Source organism: Schistocerca cancellata, chromosome 2, assembly GCF_023864275.1.
Source record: "Schistocerca cancellata isolate TAMUIC-IGC-003103 chromosome 2, iqSchCanc2.1, whole genome shotgun sequence".
Classification (NCBI taxonomy): Eukaryota; Metazoa; Arthropoda; class Insecta; order Orthoptera; family Acrididae; genus Schistocerca; species Schistocerca cancellata.
In genome coordinates, this window is record NC_064627.1 from 1,089,066,324 (window position 1) to 1,089,089,049 (window position 22,726).

The window sequence follows — 22,726 nt, forward strand, 5'->3', positions numbered from 1 at the left end:
CCCAGTTGTTTTTGCGCCCTAAAGCAAAACAAAACCAAACCACCTAGCTTCCTCAGAATGTACTCCTGGTGTTTTCCACACACCCACTTGTGGTTAGTACACAGACCATAATTTAGGAGCAACAAAAATAATTTGTTGCCCTCAGTGTCTCTTCATGTCAGTTCTTCAGGAGTATGAGGATGCTACCATCATTTACACTGGTGAACTTAAAACCCTGGATAATTAAGTCTCCTGCTGGTCGGTAACATCATTTGTTGCCAGGAACGTGCAGTGTTTTCACACCAGAGCTACGGCCATGAACGGAGACCTACATTTTGTTAGAGACACCTCCCTCAACTACATTCTAATTTATAGTGGATCAGTGAGTGATATCCAGGCTATTGGTAGATGTTGCTCTCATCTCTGTCTGATGACATTTCTCTGTACTGCTTGTGGTGCATGTCTTAGTTGTCTTTTCTGAGTCCGAAGTCACGGTTACCTCAGGGGATGAATTGGTCAACCATTTGAGTACTGAAGCGATTACTTGCCCAACAATTGTTTTGACAATCACAGTTGGTGATTTTTCAGAGCAAAAAAGGACCTCTATCTTACTTGGAGATGGAACAAAATCTGGTGTGCTGCCACTGCGTGGTGCTCCTCCTTCCTTCTCTCCCAGAAGTATTTCATTCTGTGCCAACTCTCTATTGGTCATATCAGATTAATGCATAGCTTTATTTTATGTGATAGGCCATTCCTTGTGGCTGTGGAACCTTACAGATAGGTCAAATCCTGGTGAAATGTCCCCTCCTCCTGGCTCTCTGTGTTAAGCAAACTGTTGCAGACTTTTTGCTTCTAATATTGGTGAATTACTCTAGTACTGCTTTCAGTTTTCTCCATGTAAGTTGTGTTTATACTTGGATATAACCTTTTAAACTGTTGTAGGGGTGTGGGCAGAGTGCTTCGGATTAAGGTGTCTACTGCTGCTTACTGGATCTTGGGGCCATTGACCCTACCTCCTTCGCCATGCACCTTCATCATCCCTCTTCTCGCGTTTTAATTGCTTTTAGATGCAGTTAACCCTCATTTTTATGCTGCACTCTAATTTCAGTTCTAAGGGAAGCACTCTAGTAATAGTGTTTGTACTTCCTCCTCTATAATGGATTAGGTCAGGATGGCTGTGATAGGAATGGCCTCCATCACATGCAGAGCTCTGGGGGCACTATCCTGGCCCTCACACTCCTGTTGACCTTACTGCTTCTCTCAGCTTATTTTATTATTGTAGGTCCAACTGACAGCCACTAAATTTCTAGCCTTCTCATTTTAGCTGTTACAAATCTCCCAGCTAGAAGGCATTCTTGATGCCGTTACTGTAGTCGCCCTTAATTGGGTTGGCGGGAGTCAGATGCTGGTGGGGTTTCTCTCACCACAGATGAGCCCTGGGAGACCCTTCACCTGCTCTTACTATTACTGGTCTGACACATTTTTTGATTCTCTTCAAATTATGTTCGCTCTGGCATCGGTGTTGCTTTCAGTGCCTAGATTATACCAATCGTTCACTTTCATATTTCAGTCAAGTTTATCTCTGATGATGTCCAACTCCAGATGATCTCTCTCTTGACAGATGATCTGATGACCTTGTTGTTTACCCCCTTAAATGCCCCCCCCCCCCCCCCCACCAGCCCAGCCAATTAACCAACAGGTATTCACATGGTATTTTGATGAACCAGTTACATGGAAGTTCTCTCTTCACTCCATGTTAATTATTAAGCTGCAATACTGCCTATTCCGACGTCCAGGCAGGAAAGTTATGTGAATAAAAATTAACTGGGCATGCACAAGTTGTAAAGGCCACTGTGATTGCAATAGTGTGTTTATGTACCAGTTCCTAGAACCGGATAGCAGAAGCAGTGTTGATATACACACACACACATATATACATACATCCCTAGGGGTCTCTCTCTCTCTCTCTCTCTCTCTCTCTCTCTCTCTCTCTCTCTCTAATTGCTAATCAGGGAAAAGTGAAGAAAGAGAAATAAAAAGGAAAAAGAGACACATAGCTACTGGAACAAAGAAAATCTGTAAACTATTGATCAGATGAGATATGAGGTGTAAACAGTGGTTCTCAAGACTGTCCAGGGTATACAGAACAACATACTTGAAGGGTCTCACTTTGTTTTTAATTATGTCTTGTGTGAGGTGCTTAATTTGGCAGTTATTTGGTGGTTATAAAATTAACATAACTATGACAGAAGATCAGTATCAGTGTTTTTGTACATAATTATTGATTGTATTTCAGAGGAGAAGGAGAAGCAGCAACGTATTGAGCAGGAAAAGCGGAAAGAAGAGGAGAAAGAAGTTACTGAAGAACAGGAAGAGGATGGCGAACAACCCGAGGAAAAATCCAGTAGCTCTAAAACCAAGCTAAAAGCCTCTGAAGTGTACACTGATGACAGTGGGTCAGACAGTGAGAAGTCTGAGAAGGAAGAAACTCAAAGGAGAAGCAGGAGTAGTAGTAGCAGCTCTCGGAGCAGTAGTGACTCGGAATCTGACAAGAAGTGAGTAGTTTTCTGATACTGTATACATTGACAGTCATTAGTTGCTGGTCTGTAACTAAAAGCAGCTTATATAAATTGCATTTTTATGTATCATGTTTCTATGCTGGGTGGTGCTTCCTTTAACTGCTTTTCCGCTTTGTCTTGCACTTTTCTGCAGAAAGGTGTTAAGGTGTTTAAAGAAATGATATTATTTTCTTCTTAGGTATATCCTGTATTTCCTCAAGAAAGTTATATATTGTTAAAAGTCGTGGTCAGGATACTAGAATATACATGCTAATTGCTGAAACTGAAACAACTGTAGGAGCATGACAAGTGAAAACAAAATGTGCTTTATATATTTTGTGTTTGAAAGTAAAAAGTATTTCCTTGTAAATAGATAAAACACAAAAAGGGAGAAAAGTTAAAGAAGGGTCATAGGTAAAGTACGAACAGAAAATTTACTGCAATTACAGGCCAGGAGATTACAGTAGTTGAGATTCTAATTCTGAATAGTTGTAGAGAACCTAAAACTGTTGATAAGTGAAAAATGAGATCACAAAACGAGAAAGAACTTTAAGGTAAACATAGAAATGAAGGACAATGTGATGGCAGCTAATAAATAAACAGAAAAAAAGGACAAGGGAACTTGGGAAAAAGTTAAAAAGATCATAAAAACCACTTACATGGTGAAAGGTGGGGTTGGCTTGAGTAGAATTGATGAGGGGCAAGTATCTGCTGAAGGGCTAGTTCTCATAACTCAATAGCATGTATCACAAAAATGGTCAGCTATTAGATATTGGGTTTAAACATAATTCATTCTTTAAGTTAAATAATATTATGATAATTAAATAATATTATGATAAATTGCTTCTCACCACATAGAGGAGGCATTAAGTGCTAGATGGGAACATGAAAACAAGACTGTTGAAATTCAAGCTATCCCAGGCCAACCTTTCAGTGACATAAATTATAATTGGGGTGATATGAAATGATGTATTGGTGCGTACTTGGAGTTGGCACAGTACCCAATGAGTATGTTTCAGTAATTGTGTGAATAAGTACTACTAGAGGTAAGAGGGTTGATTTAGATTCAAAACTTCATTATCATAGTTCGGAACACTACTAAGTAATTAGGGTCATACTATTCTCATACTTCAGAATAATTTTAGTGGAGTTAGGTTGGGACAGAATGACGTGAGAGATAAGTTCAATATAGATAATTTTATGAAATTAAATATATCTAAAAACAAAGATGAAATATACCTAAAAACAAAGATGATGTGACTTACCAAATGAAAGTGCTGGCAGGTCGACAGACACACAAACGAACACAAACATACACACAAAATTCTAGCTTTCGCAACCAACGGTTGCCTCGTCAGGAAAGAGGGAAGGAGAAGGAAAGACAAAAGGATTGGGTTTTAAGGGAGAGGGTAAGGAGTCATTCCAATCCCGGGAGCGGAAAGACTTACCTTATGGGGAAAAAAGGACGGGTATAAGGGAGAGGGTAAGGAGCCATTCCAGACGTCTACGTATGTGTGTGTGTGTGTGTGTGTGTGTGTGTGTGTGTGTGAGTCTTTCCACTCCCGGGATTGGAATGACTCCTTACCCTCTCCCTTAAAACCCACATCCTTTCGTCTTTCCCTCTCCTTCCCTCTTTCCTGACGAAGCAACCGTTTGTTGCAAAAGCTTGAATTTTATGTGTACGTTTGTGTTTGTTTGTGTGTCTATCGACCTGCCAGCACTTTCGTTTGGTAAGTCTCATCATCTTTGTTTTTAGATATATTTTTCCCACGTGGAATGTTTCCCTCGTATTATATTCATATGAAATTAAATAGTTAGAGTACTATTCAGTTAGTGTGCTTTTATCTCTCTGAAAGCCCAAGTCTCCAGGGAACTAACATTTATAATTTAGAAGACAAGGAGGGCACCCATTGAATAGGAGAAGTGCTGAGTCATCTAAAGACACACACAAAAGACAATGAAAGCTTCGTTAGCTTTCAGAATAAATCCTTTGCCAAGCTAGAGTGCAAATGTTGAAGAGCCTTTGACGTGTGATTTGGAATGGATGAAAATAAGTGAAAATGTTATTGTTGATGAGCTTAATTTGAACAGACCAAGAATGATGACATCCAAGTAGATGATGTCAAGAAAAGTTAAATGAGGAAGTATTTTATAAATATGTGTGTAATGCTGAAGAAAATACAAGTGATAGTGTTGAAACATTTTACATCTTTTCAAACAGAATTTATCATACCTTACAATTACCATTATATGGAAATGCAGGTGATGTTAAGAATGACTGACAAAGGCAAATCAAATAAAGTCAAGAAACCTTCCTAGTAATTGTGGACCTTGAAAAAGTCTTCGACGAAGTAAGATGGAATAAAATGTTCACAATGCTTAGAAAAATTTGTATAAAGAACAGAGCCAGACAAACCTTCTAGAAGGTCTACAGAATCTGATTGCATTGTTAATGTGATCGATGAAACCATATTCCATACTAACTGATTCAGCTCCTTTCCTTAAGAAAGCATCAAGAAAAATTACTATATAATAATTTATATTACTATAAGTAAATTGCTGCAGACAGTCTAAAATAACAAGCACTTCAGTCAAACCACAGTGAAACATCATTGGATAAACCACATGGATATACAGTATACATGCAAAACCCTCAAACTTTTGTGGAGAATTTTGCAGCCCCTCATAATAGACTGAACTATACCACACCGTGTGAAAAAAGCATATCACTTATGATCAATTCTTGTCACATATGTGTTTTGGAACTCTGCAGTTGTGCATTTGTTAAGCTGCGAAATGGAAGTAAAAATACTTACTGCTGAAAATTGCGCGCGCGCGCACACACACACACACACACACACACACACACTCTTTACATGTATGAGAAAATCTTTTTAGTTTTAACTGTATCATGTTTCTATAAGTCGTTTTTAGTATACTGTACCTATTTATGTCTATGCTTATACGTAATTCAATGGTTTTAGGTCAGTATCCAGTACAAAAACGAAGAAAGTTAACTTTGTAACCAAAAAAGAAGACTTAAGTAAAATAAGGTTATCTAGGCATAAGATGGAGAGGTACGTATTCAGTCTTTCAGTCTCAGCATGAACATAATTAAAGCCTGATGAGTGTTGTTGGTCTTCAAAACTTACTGCTACATGAAACCTGTAATACCTTACTTCTTATGTGCTGCTCTTCAGCTTAGCTCTGTTTATTATATAAACCAAGCTTTTCTTTTCATATAAAAAGAAAAGGAAGGAACTGTATAGTTGCTCATAAAGCATTGTTTGGTTGTTACATCCTAATCGCGATGCTGTTGTGTGTGAGCTGTCAAAAGTTGTAGTTGCGAAACATGTTTGTAATTTGTATTCAGATTAAGGAAAGGGAATGGAAGTCTGATATGTTGGGAGGATTCTGGGCTAGTGAACTGCACATTCTAATGTAAACAAATTCCAGGTGTTTTTTCTTTTCACTCATTGTTATTGTCCTTAAAGTGGTTTTATTCTGTCCTCAGTTTTTCGCTTGCTTTTGCTGTTTAGTGTTAACATTTTCATCCTTATGCAGCAGTTACACCCAGTTTCCATTATCTCTTTTGAAAGTTCTAGTTTTTATCTGCCGATACTATTTATCTCTTATTGATACTTTCAGCTCTCGGGATAACTAATTCCTGATTGCTGTGGTATATCACTAACCTGCCCTTCCCTCTGGTATGTTTTTTTTTTTTTCCAGGCTTTTGTTGTACGTTATTGTTGTACGTTGTTGTTTTTGGTGGTGGTGGTGGTGGTGGTGGTGGTGGTGGTGGTCAGTATTCTGATACAGCTCTCCTCGATAGTCTATCCTGTGCAAGCCTTGTCACGTCTGCAAAACTGCATAACTGCTGCAACTTGCAGCTGTTTGAATCTGATTACAGCAGTCAAGCCTTGCTTCCCTTATTCGATTTCTATCATCTACACTTTGCTTCAGTACCTAATTGCTGATTCCTTGGTGTTTCAGGATGTGATGTGTCCTATCGGTTCATCTTTTGCTGTAGTAAAGGTGTGCCATATGTGAAATGACATAGTTCCGGAGACTTCACTGGTCTCGTACAGATATGATTTTATGTTTATAGACTGAAGCAGTGAGTGATGCTGAGGTACTACTCCAGAACATGGAGCTCTTTGATTATTCTGTTTGTGTGTAAGGCAGAATTAAAGTAGACTGGAGCAGCAGTGAGAATTTGGGTTGAGGAGGGCGGCATGCCGGGATAATTAGTGCAGTTCTGTGAGCCACTGTGCCAAGGTGTCTTAGTGGCTAAAACATTTATGCAGTGAATACCCAGCTTCCATTCCTGGCCTCGGTACCAATTTTCACTTCTTTAAGTCCATATACCTTGTGCCATAAATTTCTTTTTTCTCCTGTTAGTACATCTTGCTTAGTTATGCAAACCACCCATCTGATCTTCAGCAGCACTGCTTTTCTTTAGCTTTTATCCTCTTCATGTTTGTACTATTTGTCATCCACATTTCACTTCCATTTGAGGCTACATTCCATCAAATAACTTCATAAAAGGCTTCCTAACATTTGAATTTATATTCATTCAGAAACAGTTTTCTTTCTAATGCCAGACTGTTTCTTGTGTATTCTTTTCTTCTTGCCCTGAAATAGAATCAACTTTCATTGGCGATAATTCACAGATTGCAGTCAGGTTCAAATTTATCTACAGTTTACTGTGTAGTGACATTACAAAACAACACATTTGTTTTGTGCAAATGCAAATTGAAATAATAAAGAAATTGTTAAAATTGTTATTAACAAATAAATATGTGAATGCACCCCTCTCAAGCTGCTGAAGGTCGAAATATTTTTTTCGATCTAGGTTAGGTTAAGGAAAGGGAAGTATCAACAGTGTATGTAATGAGTGTAGATAATAACTGATCTCGAAACAATTCTTGGACACCTCTTAATTTATGTATTTCATTTAAAGACATTTTATAGACACGTAGTGGCAGACTAAGAAAGGAAGATTCAAAGTATTTGCTGTGGATAGTTAAGTATGTTGATTTTGACAGCAGCCAATAATGATCGAACATCTCGTACAAATATACTCTCTTGGCTTGAGTAGCAGTAACTATATGATTATCCAGCAAACAAATGCTTAAGCTGCTATGACAACTGCATGCACATTGATGACTAAAACATAAGCAAATATGTCATTTAGCAAGGTGATACTTGCATAAATGGTTTCACGGTTGTTTCGGTAGCTCAGAGGTTGCATTCTGACTTACAGTGCAAAGGTTCTCAGATTGAAACCCAGGTCACTTCTCAAGAATTCCAATTGCAGTGTGTCTACTGAGGATGACAAAGGGCAAACCCATTCTCAGAGTTAAATGATAAATCATGTAAGCTGAGCTTTTGCTTGGACACGAAATATTGTGCAGTAGTTAGAACAGAGGTTGAGTGTCTTCTGAAACTAACCAAAAGAAACCAGCCACTGACCTGAATCTTTTAACATAAAGATTTTATTTTGCAGGAAGCTTTCAGTTTTTGGTTGGAAATTTGTTTAAAATAGATTTAGCAATAGTCTGCAGAGTTGTCCACAAGGTATTGGCTTGCGTTGCCCCACTGAGGAAAGACTTCATCCAAATGCATATGGAAAAAATGACGTGACAATAACTCAGCATGGTTTTTATCAAATAGTGCATTTTCCTGGTGTTTTAGGCACTGTTGGCTACACCCATATAACCATCCAACCTCCTGGTGGCGAAAGTGTAAAGATATTTAGCAACTATTACGGGCGGTTTTTGTTAAAACAGTACAAGCAGTCTCGTAATGTAAATGGAAAAACACACACACACACACACACACACACACACAGGTTTAACTTTGACAAGCTTTCGGAGCCAGTGGCTATTCCTTCTGACAGCAGAGTTGAAGGGGAAGGAAGAGGGGTGAATGAAAAGGACTGGAGAGGTTTAAGAAAAGGGGTACAGTTTAGAAAAGTCACCTAGAACCCCAGGTCAGGGGAGACTTACCAGATGGGGTGAGTAGGAAAGACTGATTACTGGGGACTGCACTGGAAGAGATCTGAAAATCTGAAAGCTTAAAGGTGGAAAACAGAGTAATATGCAAGACAGAGATCACTACTAAAACACCATGCACAAGTTAATAAGAGTGGAAAATCAAAGTGCATTTTGTGTAACAGAGGTGGGAGGGGGGACGACAAAAAATAGGCCATAAAATGAGAGGTAGAAAACTAAAATGGAGTGAAAAAAGGAGTAGGTACTGTGAAAAAAGGAGTAGTTACTGTGAAAAAATGCTGAGGTGAAAGGAATTAACGTAAATTAAGGCCAGGTGGGTGTCGAGAACCAAGGACATGTTGTAACACTAGTTCCCACTATGGAGTCCTGAGAAACTGGTGTCTGAGGGAATAATCCAGATAGCGTGTATGGTGAGACAGGCACCGAGGTCATGGCTGTCATGTTGTAGAGCACACTCTGCAACAGGATATTGTGTGTTGCTGGTATACACCCTCTGCCAGTGCCCATTCATCCTGACTGATAACTGTGTGGTAGTCTTGCCAATGTAAAAGGCTGAACAGTGTTTACATAACAGCTGGTATACGACGTGTTGTTTCTTAGGTGCTCTCCCTTTGATAGTGTCCATTTTGCCAGTTACAGGACTGGAATAGATGGTGGTAGGAGGGTGCATAGGGCAAGTCTTGCAGCGGGTATGGTCACAGGGATAGGAGCTGTGGGGTAGGGAGGGCGGGTGCAGTAGGAAGCATATGGTCTGACAAGGATATTGTGGAGATGGGGGGGGGGGGGGGGGGGGGGGGAGAGACACGAAAAGCTATTGTAAGTGTGCTGAGAAAAATCTCACACAGAATGAATCTTATTTCAGGACATGATTTTTAGGAGTTCCATGAGAAAGTGCCATGGGATTCTGAATAGGACCCATGTTAAATCTAATTGGGGGATGATACTTGGATATTCCAGCCTCACTATTACTACATATGGCAATGATGTCGTATCTAAACCAAACCAGTGGCTGAAGGCTTACGGATCCAAGGAAAGCCCCTGCCAAGCGATCCATGAAAGGTTGGCATAGGAAGGAGTAATTCTGGTTCCCATGGCCATACCTCTGATCTGTTTGTATGTCTGCTGTCAGAGGTGAAGCAGTTGTTGGTTGGTATAAAGTTGATTAAGGTCAGAAGGATGTCATAGGGTTTGGAATCAGGTGGGTGTTGACTGAGGGAATATTGAGCAGCAGACAGACAATGTACATGGGGATATTGGTGTAGAGGGAGATGGCATCAGTGGTGACAAGCAAGGTGAGTGGTGGGAGTGGGACGGGCACGGATTTCAGGCGATCTAGGAAATGGATGGTATCTTTAATATGGAAGGGAAGTCTTTGTGCTATGGGTTGCAGGTGCTGATCAACTAAGTCAGACGTACATTTTGTGGGTGCTTTGAAGCAGCAACTGTAGGATGGCCAGGATGATTGGGTTTGTGGATCACATAGGAAGAAGGTAAAAGTTGGGGGTGCATGGTTTGGGTGGGATAAGAAGTTCTATGGACTGAGGTGTAAGTCCTTGTGAGGTGCAGAGATTTTTAGGAGGGACTGCAGGTCAGTTTAATCACAGGGATGGGATCTTGATGGCAGTTGCTGTATGTAGAGGTGTCAGACAGCTGGCACAGACCTTCACTAGCATACTCCTGTCTGTCAAGTACCACAGTGGAAGAGCCATTGTCTGCTGGAAGGATAATGATGGAGTCATCAGCTTTTAGGGAACGTAGAGCCTGGATTTCTGCAGAAGACAGGTTAGTTGACATTATGTGTAAAGAAAAATAGGTCCTTCACCAAAGCAGCATTGATAAATGCAGGTTTAGAGCTGAAAGTGAGACCCTTGGATATTACAGATGATTCAGGAGGGGAGTGTGCTTTAGACAAGAGTTACTGTACTGTTGTGACTGGTTCTCGTGATTGAGTTATTACTGGTCTGGGAGGCAGTTGTGAAAGCTGTGGGATATTAAGGAGGTTGGCCGAGCTCGGTTTGTAGGAGAGCAGTGGTGGTTGATGGTGCAACTGTTTGGGGGGGGGGGGGGGGGGGGGAAGAAAAAAAGATAGGGGATGGTTGCGAAAGGAGACAAAATTTTAAAAATTGACCAGACAGAAAGTCACAGGAGATAAAGAAATGCAGGGGATGGCAGTAAAAGTTGATCAGAGTGGTTTGGTGAAAAACACACACACAAAACATTAAAGAAGAACAGGGTAAGTGGAGGGTAGGAAAGAAAAAAAAAAACTGTCAAATTTGCAAATAAATCGACAAGACACTCGGGAGAAGGCCCTGCAGTGTAGTGAACTGTAGCCAAATTTGTAAATAACAGTGGAATTGTTACATGCAAATTCACAAAAAAACAAAAGGCCTGTCTAAGTGCACAAAAAGTGTTACAAAAAAAGATGTAGGGGCAAAGTGTTGATTAATCTGGGTATTGCAGACAAATAAATGATGGGACCACTAGCACAAAAGGTAGAAAACAGATGACAACAATGATAGTTTGAAAAAGACAGATAACAGAGACTGACGAGAGGATTGCATGAGAAGGAATGATGGCCACAATGATCAGTCTCAGCCGCAGATGTTAATCAGCGCGTATTAAAATGTATTCAAAGTACTGCATATAACTTTGGGATGAAAATATGTCTACAAAGAAATTCCAGTACTAACAGAAAATGAAGCTAACAGGAATCACAACGCAATGAGTGTTGAATTTAACAGTGTATCTCCATAAAAGCATTTATACAATTTCCTTATTGGCCTTTGGTTTTTGTGTTGTGTTGTGCCTACATATTGGTCTGTTATGATTTCCAGCAACAGATTTTTTTGCATGGGGAGTAATTTCAAGATCACTCCTTTCTCTGTTTACTTTCCTCCACCTTTATAATGTGAGATTTTCCATGATAAATACTGTGTTCTTATGATATACGGTTCGTATTTGTTGTCAGAGCACAATAATTGTCACTAGCAAGTTTTAGCCGTGTTGCTAAGCGTGTTTCGTGCTAACAACAATGGCAATTCGTGGATGGAATAATATGTAAAAGGAACTAGGCAACTACACACCTGCAGCTGGCTGATGTGTGTGACATAGAAACACACAACAGAAAACAGTATTTATACCAGTGTTTGAGCTTTTGCTCTTACCTTAGTAGGGGTATACACAGATTCACACACACAACCACACACAGACACCCAAACACCATGCCTGTGGCCACAGCTGACTGTTTATTATCAATAGCTATTGTCTGGGCAGGAGGCGGTGTGGAAGGGGTAGGGAAGGACGCTCAAGGCGAGGAAGTGTTAGTGGGATAGTGTGGTGCAGGTCTTGCCACAGATCACTTGGTGGCTGCAGAACAAGACAAAGAGAGTTCAAAGTGTAGAGCATATGGGAGGTAGGGGGAGGAGAGGAAGCAGACTGTCTGCTCTCAGGAATGCCCACTACCAAACAGTGGCAAACTGCAGATTTGGCCATCCAGTAACCAAACATGCTGCATGCAACAACATAAATGACTGCAAGAGCTGCTTCACCATCTGAGCCATTTACATACACCCTCCCAGCACTAGTTTCTCTGAAGTGCATAATACAGTGTTTTCGCAATCCTCTAGCCCTACACTTCAGCTAACCTGTTTCCCAGTGCCTCACCTCACCTCACACACACCTCACCACCCTCTCCCTGTCTTTCTTCCCTCCATGTCTCACACCTAATCTTCCCCCTTTCATTTTGTTGTGCAGCTGCTGAGTCATCTGCAGAAAGACATGCCTCACACTATCCCACTAACACACATGCCTTGTGCGTCCTTCCCTACACCTTCCCCACTGCTATCTGCCCAGACAACTGCTAGCGATAATCAACAATTTGTCTCACTGTGGCCAGGGGCGTGTGCATTTTGATTTGAGAGAGAGAGAGAGAGAGAATAGAGAGAATGTTACTTTCTTTTGCTGGAGAAAGAGCAAGAACTCAAAAGCTAGTTAATATGAATACTTGTTTCACTCAATGTTCCTATGTGCCATGCGTCAGTTGACTGTTGGTGAGTGGATGCCTTTCATTTATTTTACATATGTATCATGCTGACTTAGACACCAATCTCCTTAGTTGGAACAAAGTTCAGTGTTACACAATAGAATGGAGTCCTAAATACTGTTAAATTTCTAAGCTAACATCAAAATTGACCTGAAGTCAGCACGGTTTAAGCAACCGGCCCTTAGTTTCTCATGTCCTTATCTAATTCCCTCAGCATTGCTTGATTTAATTCAACTTCACTGTATTCCCACCTTCCTTTCTTTTTTTACTTTTGTTGATACTCGTGACCTCTTTTTCAAGACTTAATCTACTCTATACAGCATAGTAGCCCAGCCACAGAAGAACAAAAAAGGTTGAATTGGGGGGGGGGGGGGGAGATTATGTAGCTGCAAAATTTTGTACAGTGGAAGGGGGGGGGGAGTGTCGTATACTAAAAACCCATGCCGGTGGGGTACGAACATTTTTGTTTTTCTGGAATATCTAGAAAATTATGGTTTCTAGCAAAAATGTTTCCTAGTGCAAAATTAAATTATCTTAAAATTGCCTGCAAAAAAAGTCACATTCATTTTTTCTCTAGGACTAATAGTTTCGAAGTTGCAGGGGGATTGAAAATCGCCGATTATTAAAAATCAAACAGTGGAAAGTCCAGGTTGGATTAGCATCAGTGTTGTGAAAAGGATAGATAGCTACTTGCCGTAAAGATGGCAAGTTGAGTTGCAGACAGGTACAAGTAAAAGTGTTACACATTTGAGCTCTCGGACATGGTCCTTCAGAAAGGAGCGTGCGCTCGCCCCCCCCCCCCTCCGCCCCCCTACACACACACACACACACACACACACACACCACACACACACACACACACACACACACACACACTCAATTGTGCATACATGACCACTATCTCCGGCCAGAGAAATGGTGTTTTAATGGTATAAAATTAATGTTTATTGTTAAAAGAAGTGGATTAAGAACAGTTATTAAATGTGCGTACCACATGTAAGTTCAGCAGCACCATTTTGGGGTATAAATAGTGTTCTGGGGGCGTAAACGGGTGGAGCAGCTGGGGGTGGAGTAGCAGCATGAAGGAAGGTAGGTCACCTAATTGTTTTTCTGCTTTCTGCAATCTGAAGAGCGAGTTGGTGATTCATCACTATATCACAAGAAACAACCAAAGGATGTTTCACAAAGCTATACCGAACCTCCGCAATGCAGTTTCTGAATCACTGGTGATGTGCTGCACAGGTTTGCGTGGGGCCATTTATTTGCCATAAAGTGCATTAATGTTACATGGAATACAATTATGAGTTATTAATAATAATAATAATAATAATAATAATAATAAAATGCATATGAGTAGAGTCGGTGTAATTCTCTGCACTGATAGAGGGGAAATTCTTAGTCATCCTGTGCATCATCTCCAGCATTTTTCCAGGAGAGGCAATGTCCCCCACTACAAGCACTGCTCACTTTCCATTTTGCAGATAGACCTTACCCCCCAGCATTTCCTGCCCATTTCTCTTATGTGACTACAGTGGTTGTATTGTGGAGTTACTTTCATTTTATTAAATGAGTGCTTATTTGCACTTGTTAAGTGAGCTATTATGTAAAGAAAGTTCAATCACTGGAGCTGTCACCTGTGTAATGAAACACATAGAAGAATCTATAATATAGGTTACATTCTGTCAGTAGTATCCGACAGTGTCAATTTCATTGTCTCCACTATCACTGGCTGGAATGCTTTTCAGCATGACAGTTATTGAACACATCATCCAGGCCTCAGCTCTTCCATCATCTGAGGAAGCCGAGAGGTGTAAATTGTCTCCCTCTGTAAAAATAAACCTGATGTAAACAAACACAAACGCAATGATTTGTCAGAAGCCATAGCACACGTGTGGTGGTACACTCTTGGAAGTAGATTCTACTTCTGTATTAGATATATTATTACATTAAATGAAACTTTTTTTAAGCTATTCAATTGTATTAACAGCCATCAACATCTTTCTGAATCACGCATTAGCTACACAGTTTTTATTTCAAAAATTGGGTACAGTCACAGCCTCTGCGGCATTGTACTCGGATTGTATGAAAATGGCTGAGCCTGCTTTCTGTTCTGTAGTGAAACACACATGTGGAATACAGTTAAAAAGTGCTGAGAAATAGGCTATTGTTAATGTTTTTCATAAATTTACAGAGATAATCAGCTCTGAAGTTTTCCCAGTCACTGTATGTAATACAGTTGATACATAAATCCACATCGTAAGTATAGTGCACTCGATAGCATAATGGAATGTTAACCAAATACAGCTGATGATTCTTTAGTTCAAATCTCCCCAGTATCATTCTTTGTTTCTCGTTCAGTTTGAAATACCTACATCTTGTAATTATAAAACTCTTCATCATTTTTTATGAATAATACAAGTCTTCTTGTTTCTAATAACATATTGGACGCAAAATTCCTGTTTTCATTTCAAATACGAATCCTTAATTATCAATGTTTTATGAAAGATTGTTCATAAAAGCTGCTTAAATTAAGAAAACATAACAATTTAATTTTTAAGGCAAAAACGAAAAACCAAATACTCTTTATTTGGATTATCGTTTTAATACCACAGAGGTAAATAAGTATCATAGAAAAATGAAAAACAATCATTCTCACATCATCGAGTACATCACACAAGTGCTGCTTTTTTACATTTGCTACTGTACCATTACAATATGAACCAAACAGAACTGATCTGGAGCCAAGTTGCGGGATTTGGCCTGAGAAGTAACGAGATTGTTAAGTTGCCAGACATACTGGAACTAATGCAAGCAGCTTTTTCACATGTCACTGCCAAACACTGGCGGTATACAGAACAGCTCGTCATAAAACAAGGAGAGAAAATATGGCACCTGGTTGGCTTCGTGGACTCTGTTGTTGATAGGCTCATTATCAACGTAGCAGGTGACACTTCCAGAATTGAAATGTATTTATCAGATTCGGATAAGGAAAGGGCTAAGGGATTACCAGATGACTGACTGTAATTAATACCTTCAGTGGCTTCAGTATTCAACAGTACAGTGAAATCCCTGTAGATGCTTTTGCTTTACACACAGCTCCCTCAGAAAAATTACCCTATGTATAAGTTAGAAATTTTCATCACTCTTGTTTGTAATTAGAATACTGTGTCAGATGAGAACAAGTGCATTTTATGCTTTCTTTGTACCCACCTAAGAAGCTCGCGGTAGTGCTGGAGTTTCTCGGAATACTGTTTCATTCTCTTTAAAAATTAAATGACGTTCAAAGCTATATTGTTTCTTTGCTCATCTCTTTTTTACATCTTAACTGCAACTGCTCACATCATTGCAGGGTAGGTGGAGCATTGGCTGGCCAGTGCTGTACAAGTTTAATGTGCCGGTAAAGCTGTTGTCCCGCCTTATCGCTCAGTCTTTGTATGTGTAACACAGCATAAAACACATCGTTATGATCGTACTTGACAGTACTGGTCACATCTTCGCTTGCAATCCACATGAAACGAAATCCAGTGAGATTCCAGCAGTCGTGGAAGAATACATGGTGTAATGTTTACATAGGTTTTTTGTTATGATGAACAGAGTATAGGTGCTATAGACCTTCAGATATTTCAACATAGGTCAAGCGGCTTGAACATGATCCATCAAACATTTTCATACCCACCTTGGGAGAAGGGTATAGTGTGGATGTGTGGTAGGTGGCTTCACTCAGTGCAGTCCATCCTAGAAGTTCCAGCAGGAAGAAATTTATGCATTCTATTAGTAACACAATTAATGGTGAGAGAAGTGCAGTAACTTTGTCATACATTAATTCACCACCAATTAACACAATTGCACAGCTTTACAGTACACTGCCAATGATAGACAGCAATGAGATGCCACATTTATCAATCCAATCACTTTACCACCAATGTTACAGAAGTCATGACATCAAACTTACAGATTGTACGCTTGTCAGCCATTGTTTATAGGAACACATTTTACATAAAAGCCTGCTTAACAACTGCAAATAAGTACTCATTTAATAAACTGAAATTGGTCATTGAAGTTATTTTGTCTACTCTGTACAGGAAACACTGCAGAGGTACAGCTTGTCTGTAAACTGAAAAGTGAGCAGTGCTTCTTGTGGGTTAGGTTGCTTTTCCCGGAAGAATGCTAGTGCTGACGTACAGGATACTAAAAATGGATTTTCTCTCTAACAGTGCAGAACAGTGTACAGAGATTTGTGTAGATTCTGTCCCTATGTGGTTCTTGCATTAGTATTATTTGTAGAAAATAACCACCAACCATGTATGTTTGCACATTGTGTTGCCACTGATTATAATGTGTGCTGCAGAGGATTGGTATAACTTTGTGAAACAGCCTGTAGTAACAGCTTGTGATATAGTGAGGCAGATAGTGAAGAACTGACTCCTAACTTTCCAACTTTTCAGCTGTCGAGGAGGGGAGTGCATAACCACAACCTGGTGACCCACCTTTCCTTGCGTTTCTACCCTCCACCAACATCCTTGCCACCCTGTTACACACCAGAACATAATTTATCCCCTCAAAATGATTCTAGTGCACTTAGAAGTCATATTCACATTTAATACTTGTTCTTTACACACTTCGTGGCGCAGTGGTGGTTAGCACACTGGACTCGCATTCGGGAGGACGACGGTTCAATCCCGTCTCCGGCCATCCTGATTTAGGTTTTCCGTGATTTCCCTAAATCGCTTCAGGCAAATGCCGGGATGGTTCCTGTGAAAGGGCACGGCCGATTTCCTTCCCCATCCTTTCCTTACCCGAGCTTGCGCTCCGTCTCTAATGACCTCGTTGTCGACGGGATGTTAAACACTAATCTCCTCCTTTACACACTTAATTTAACAGTAAAAAATTCATCTTATACCATTAAAACACTGATTTTTGTAACATGTGATTTTTTTCCAACCCTGGAATGCAGAAATCTTTAGTCCTAGAGAAAAATGCATTTTTTGGAAAATTTAATGTAGTGTAATTTTGTACTAGGAATCATTTTCACCAGAAGCTGCAGTTTGAGTTATTCAAGAAAAACATGAAAAGCGACCATTAAATGTCCCCATCCCCACACTCATACCCCACCAGGGGGATTTTTAGTATGTTGTCCATGACACTCCCCTACCACTGTAAAAAAAAAGTATGTGGTTATATGAGTTCCCTCCCACCCCAATTTCCCTTTGTTGATTGGACTGTAGCTTCTGTATCCTCTGCCATCTCTGACAGAATTACAATGTTGTTGACAAGCCTCAAAGTTTTAATTTTTGTTTCTTGAACTTTTGTTGTTGTTGTCTTCAGTCCTGAGACTGGTTTGATGCAGCTCTCCATGCTAATCTATACTGTGCAAGCTCCTTCATCTCCTAGTACCTACTGCAACCTACATCCTTCTGAATCTGCTTAGTGTATTCATCTCTTGGTCTCCCTCTACAATTTTTACCCCCCACGCTGCCCTCCAATGCTAAATTGGTGGTCCCTTGATGCCTCAGGACATGTCCTACCGACCGAGCCCTTCTTCTAGTCAAGTTGTGCCACAAACTTCTCTTCTCTCCAATCCTATTCAATACCTCCTCATTAGTTACGTGATCTACCCACCTAATCTTCAACATCCTTTTGTAGCACCACATTTTGAAAGCTTCTATTCTCTTCTTGTCCAAACTATTTATCATCCGTGTTTCACTTCCATATATGGCTACACTCCATACAAATACTTTCAGAAATGACTTCCTGACACTTAAATCTAAACTCGATGTTAACAAATTTCTCTTCTTCAGAAACGCTTTCCTTGCCATTGCCAGTCTACATTTTATATCCTCTCTACTCCGACCATCATCAGTTATTTTGCTCCCCAAATAGCAAAACTACTTTAAGTGTCTCATTTCCTAATCTAATTCCCTCAGCATCACCCGACTTAATTCGACCATATTCCATGATCCTTGTTTTGCTTTTGTTGTTCATCTTATATCCTCCTGTCCTTTGTAATCTCTGACAGAATTACAATGTTATTGGCGAACTTCAAAGTTTTTATTTCTTCTCCATGGATTTTAATCCCTACTCCGAATTTTTCTTTTGTTTCCTTCACTGCTTGCTCAATATACAGATTGAATAACATCGGGGAGAGGCTACAACCCTGTCTCACTCCCTTCCCAACCACTGCTTCCATGTCATGTCCCTCGACTCTTATAATTGCCATCTGGTTTCTGTCCAAATTGTAAATAGCCTTTCGCTCCCTGTATTTTACCCGAGCCACCTTCAGAATTTGAAAGTGTGTGTTCCAGTCAACATTGTCAAAAGCTTTCTCTAAGTCTACAAATGCTAGAAACGTAGGTTTGCCTTTCCTTAATCTCGCTTCTAAGATAAGTCATAGGGTCACTATTGCCTCAGGTGTTCCAGTATTCCTACGGAATTCAAACTGATCTTCCCCCGAGGTCAGCTTCTACTAGTTTTTCCATTCTTCTGTAAAGAATTCGCGTTAGTATTTTGCAGCCATGATTTATTAAACTGATAGTTCGGTGATTTTCACATCTGTCAACACCTGCTTTCTTTGGGATTGGAATTATTATATTCTTCGTGAAGTCTGAGGGTATTTCGCCTGTCTCATACATCTTGCTCACCAGATGGTAGAGTTTTGTCAGGACTAGCTCTCCCAAGGCTGTCAGTAGTTCTAATGTAATGTTGTCTACTCCCGGGGCCTTGTTTCGACTCAGGTCTTTCAGTGCTCTGTCAAACTCTTCCCGCAGTGTCATATCTCCCATTTAATCTTCATCTTCATCTACATCCTCTTCCATTTCCATAATATTGTCCTCAAGTACATCACCCTTGTATAGACCCACTATATACTCCTTCCACCTTTCTGCTTTCGCTTCTTTGCTTAGAACTGGTTTTCCATCTGAGCTCTTGATATTCATACAAGTGGTTCTCTTTTCTCCAAAGGTCTATTTAATTGTCCTGTAGGCAGTATCTATCTTACCCTCATGAGATAAGCCTCTACATCCTTACATTTGTCCTCTAGCCATCCCCTGCTTAGCCATTTTGCACTTCCTGTCGATCTCATTTTTGAGATGTTTGTATTTTTTTTTGCCTGCTTCATTTACTGCATTTTTGTATTTTCTCCTTTCATCAATTAAATTCATTATCTCTTCTGTTACCCAAGGATTTCTAGCAGCCCTCGTCTTTTTACCTACTTTATCCTGTGCTGCCTTCACTACTTCATCCCTCAAAGCTATCCATTCTTCTTCTACTGTACTTCTTTCCCCCATTCCTGTCAATTGTTCCCTTATGCTTTCCCTGAAACTCTGTACAACCTCTGGTTCTTTCAGTTTATCCAGGTCCCATCTCCTTAAATTCCCACCTTTTTGCAGTTTCTTCAGCTTTAATCTACAGTTCATGACCAATAGATTGTGGTCAGAGTCCACATCTGCCCCTGGAAACGTCTTACAATTTAAAACCTGGTTCCTAAATCTCTGTCTTACCATTATATAATCTATCTGAAACATGTCAGTATCCCCAGGCTTCTTCCATGTATACAACCTTCTTTTATGATTCTTGAACCAAGTGTTAGCTATGATTAAGTTGTGCTCTGTGCAAAATTCTACCAGGCGACTTCCTCTTTCATTTCTTCCCCCCAATCCATATTCACGTACTAAGTTTCCTTCTCTCCCTTTTCCTACTACCGAATTCCAGTCACCCATGATTATTAAATTTTCGTCTCCCTTCACAATCTGAATAATTTCTTTTATTTCATCATACATTTCTTCAATTTCTTCGTGATCTGCAGAGCTAGTTGGCATATAAACTTGTACTACTGTGGTAGGCGTGGGCTTCGTGGTCTATCTTGGCCACAATAATGCGTTCACTATGCTGTTGTAGTATCTTACCCGTACACCTATTTTTTTTTATTCATTATTAAACCTACTCCTGCATTACCCCTATTTGATTTTGTATTTATAATCATGTATTCGCCTGACCAAAAGTCTTGCTCCTCCTGCCACCGAACTTCACTAATTCCCACTATATCAAACTTTAACCTATACATTTCCCTTTTTAAATTTTCTAACCTACCTGCCCGATTAAGGGATCTGACATTCCACGCTCCGATCCGTAGAACGCCAGTTTTCTTTCTCCTGATAACGATGTCCTCCTGAGTAGTCCCTGCCCGGAGATCCGAATGGGGGACTATTTTACCTCCGAAATATTTTACCCAAGAGGACGCCATTATCATTTAACCATACAGTGAAGCTGCATGCCCTCAGGAAAAATTACAGCCGTAGTTTCCCCTTGCTTTCAGCCGTTCGCAGTACCAGCACAGCAAGGCCGTTTTGGTTAGTGTTACAAGGCCAGATTAGTCAATCATCCAGACTGTTGCCCCCTGCAACTACTGAAAAGGCTGCTGCCCCTCTTCAGGAACCACGCATATGTCTGGCCTCTCGACAGATACCCCTCCGTTGTGGTTGCACCTACAGTATGGCTATCTGTATCGCTGAGGCACGCAAGCCTCCGCACCGACGACAAGGTCCATGGTTCATGGGGCGAGGCTTTTATCTTTCCAAATTTCTCATTGGTTTCCTTTACTGTTTGCTCAATATGCAGGTGGAGTAACATAAAGGATAAGCTACAGTTCTGTATCACTCCACTCTCAACCACTGCTTCACTTTCATATCCTTCCACTCCTGTAACTACAGCCTGGTTTCAATACAAGTTGTGACAACCTTTTGTACCCTTTGTTTCATCTTTGCTTGATTCCGAATTGCAAAGCTGCAGTAGTGCAATCAACAGTGCCAAAAGCTTCCTGTACATATTCATAATGCCATAAAAATACACTTGCCTTTTTCGAGCTTCACCTTGTGTGATAAATTGTGATATCAATAACCCAAGTATGCTTCTATATTTTTTCAGAATGGAAACTGATCTAGTCCAAGAATGGTTTCTAGCAATCATTCCATTCTTTTGTAAATAATTTGTGTCAGTATTTTGCAACTATGGCTGATTAACATGACAAAATGTCTTGTCCATCATAACAATGAGATACATTAAAGTATGTTCTCTTTGGGAATGATAATCAATGAAACTGTTCAATTTATTATGTATGCCAAAGTCCACTATGAGTTACAGGTGATAATATGAATCAGATGCACAAAATCTGTGCTGAAGAAGTTTGAAGAAATGTGCTGAAATTCGTAATCTCAACTTTTGTTAGTAATTATAAGCTTTCTGGAGGCAGACATCTGCCAACTGACTGATTTTCAAAACCAGCTATAGAACATGCATATAAATCGGTCACTTAAGTATCATACTCAGTTTCACAACTTCAGTCAAATGGTTTAAGCACCGGCAAAATGTCTACTCTGTCATCTGCACCTGTAATAGACGTCCCACACAGCGGTCCACTTGCCAGCGTGTTACACAGTCTACTATTAGTTAATGCAGTAGTATTTGAAAGTGTAGAAATAGTAACTACATTATCAGGATATTTTTCATGTTTTGATCTTTTTTCAAAATATCACAGCAACGAGCTTGCAATAGAAGAGATTTGTTTCACAGTATTGAAGATGTAGTAGTTATAGCTCTGAAGGTTTGAAGGAGGGGATATGGGCAGGTGTATTGCAGAGGGCAGCAAGGGCAGCACACGAAGAGGATGGGAGACAAGAATAGGGAGGAGGTGATAGGAAACGGGGGGTGGGGGGGGTGGGGGGGTGGAAACTGTTGGGTGGAGGGTGTGGGGACAGTATGTTGCGGTAGGTTGAGGCTGGGATAATTTAGGGAGTGGAGAATGTGTTGTAAGGCTACTGTATTTACTCGAATCTAAGCCGCACTTTTTTTCCGGTTTTCGTAATCTAAAAAACCGCCTGCGGCTTAGAATCGAGTGCAAAGCAAGCGGAAGTTACGAAAAATGTTGGTATGTGCCGCCACAACTAACTTCTGCCGTCGAATATATGTAGCGCTACGCACGCATGCTTTGTAGGCACAAAGATAAATACTGGCGCCAAAACCTCAGCGTCAGTAAATAAATTAAAAAAAAAAAAAAAAAAAAAAAAAAAAAAAAAGGGTGGAAGACGAGCTTTTTTTCTCCCCGCGAGTTTCGACCACTGCATTTTCATACATTATCC

General features: G+C 40.2%; 1 protein-coding gene across 1 annotated transcript in view; it reads left to right on the forward strand.

Moving 5' to 3' along the window:
* LOC126163101 (RNA polymerase-associated protein RTF1 homolog) overlaps positions 1-22,726 on the forward strand; it is a 122,326-nt gene that overhangs the window by 19,531 nt on the left and 80,069 nt on the right. The window contains exons 5-6 of the mRNA XM_049920019.1: positions 2,276-2,534; positions 5,522-5,614. Coding sequence (XP_049775976.1) covers positions 2,276-2,534; positions 5,522-5,614 — 352 coding nt within the window. The remainder of the gene's footprint in view (positions 1-2,275; positions 2,535-5,521; positions 5,615-22,726) is intronic.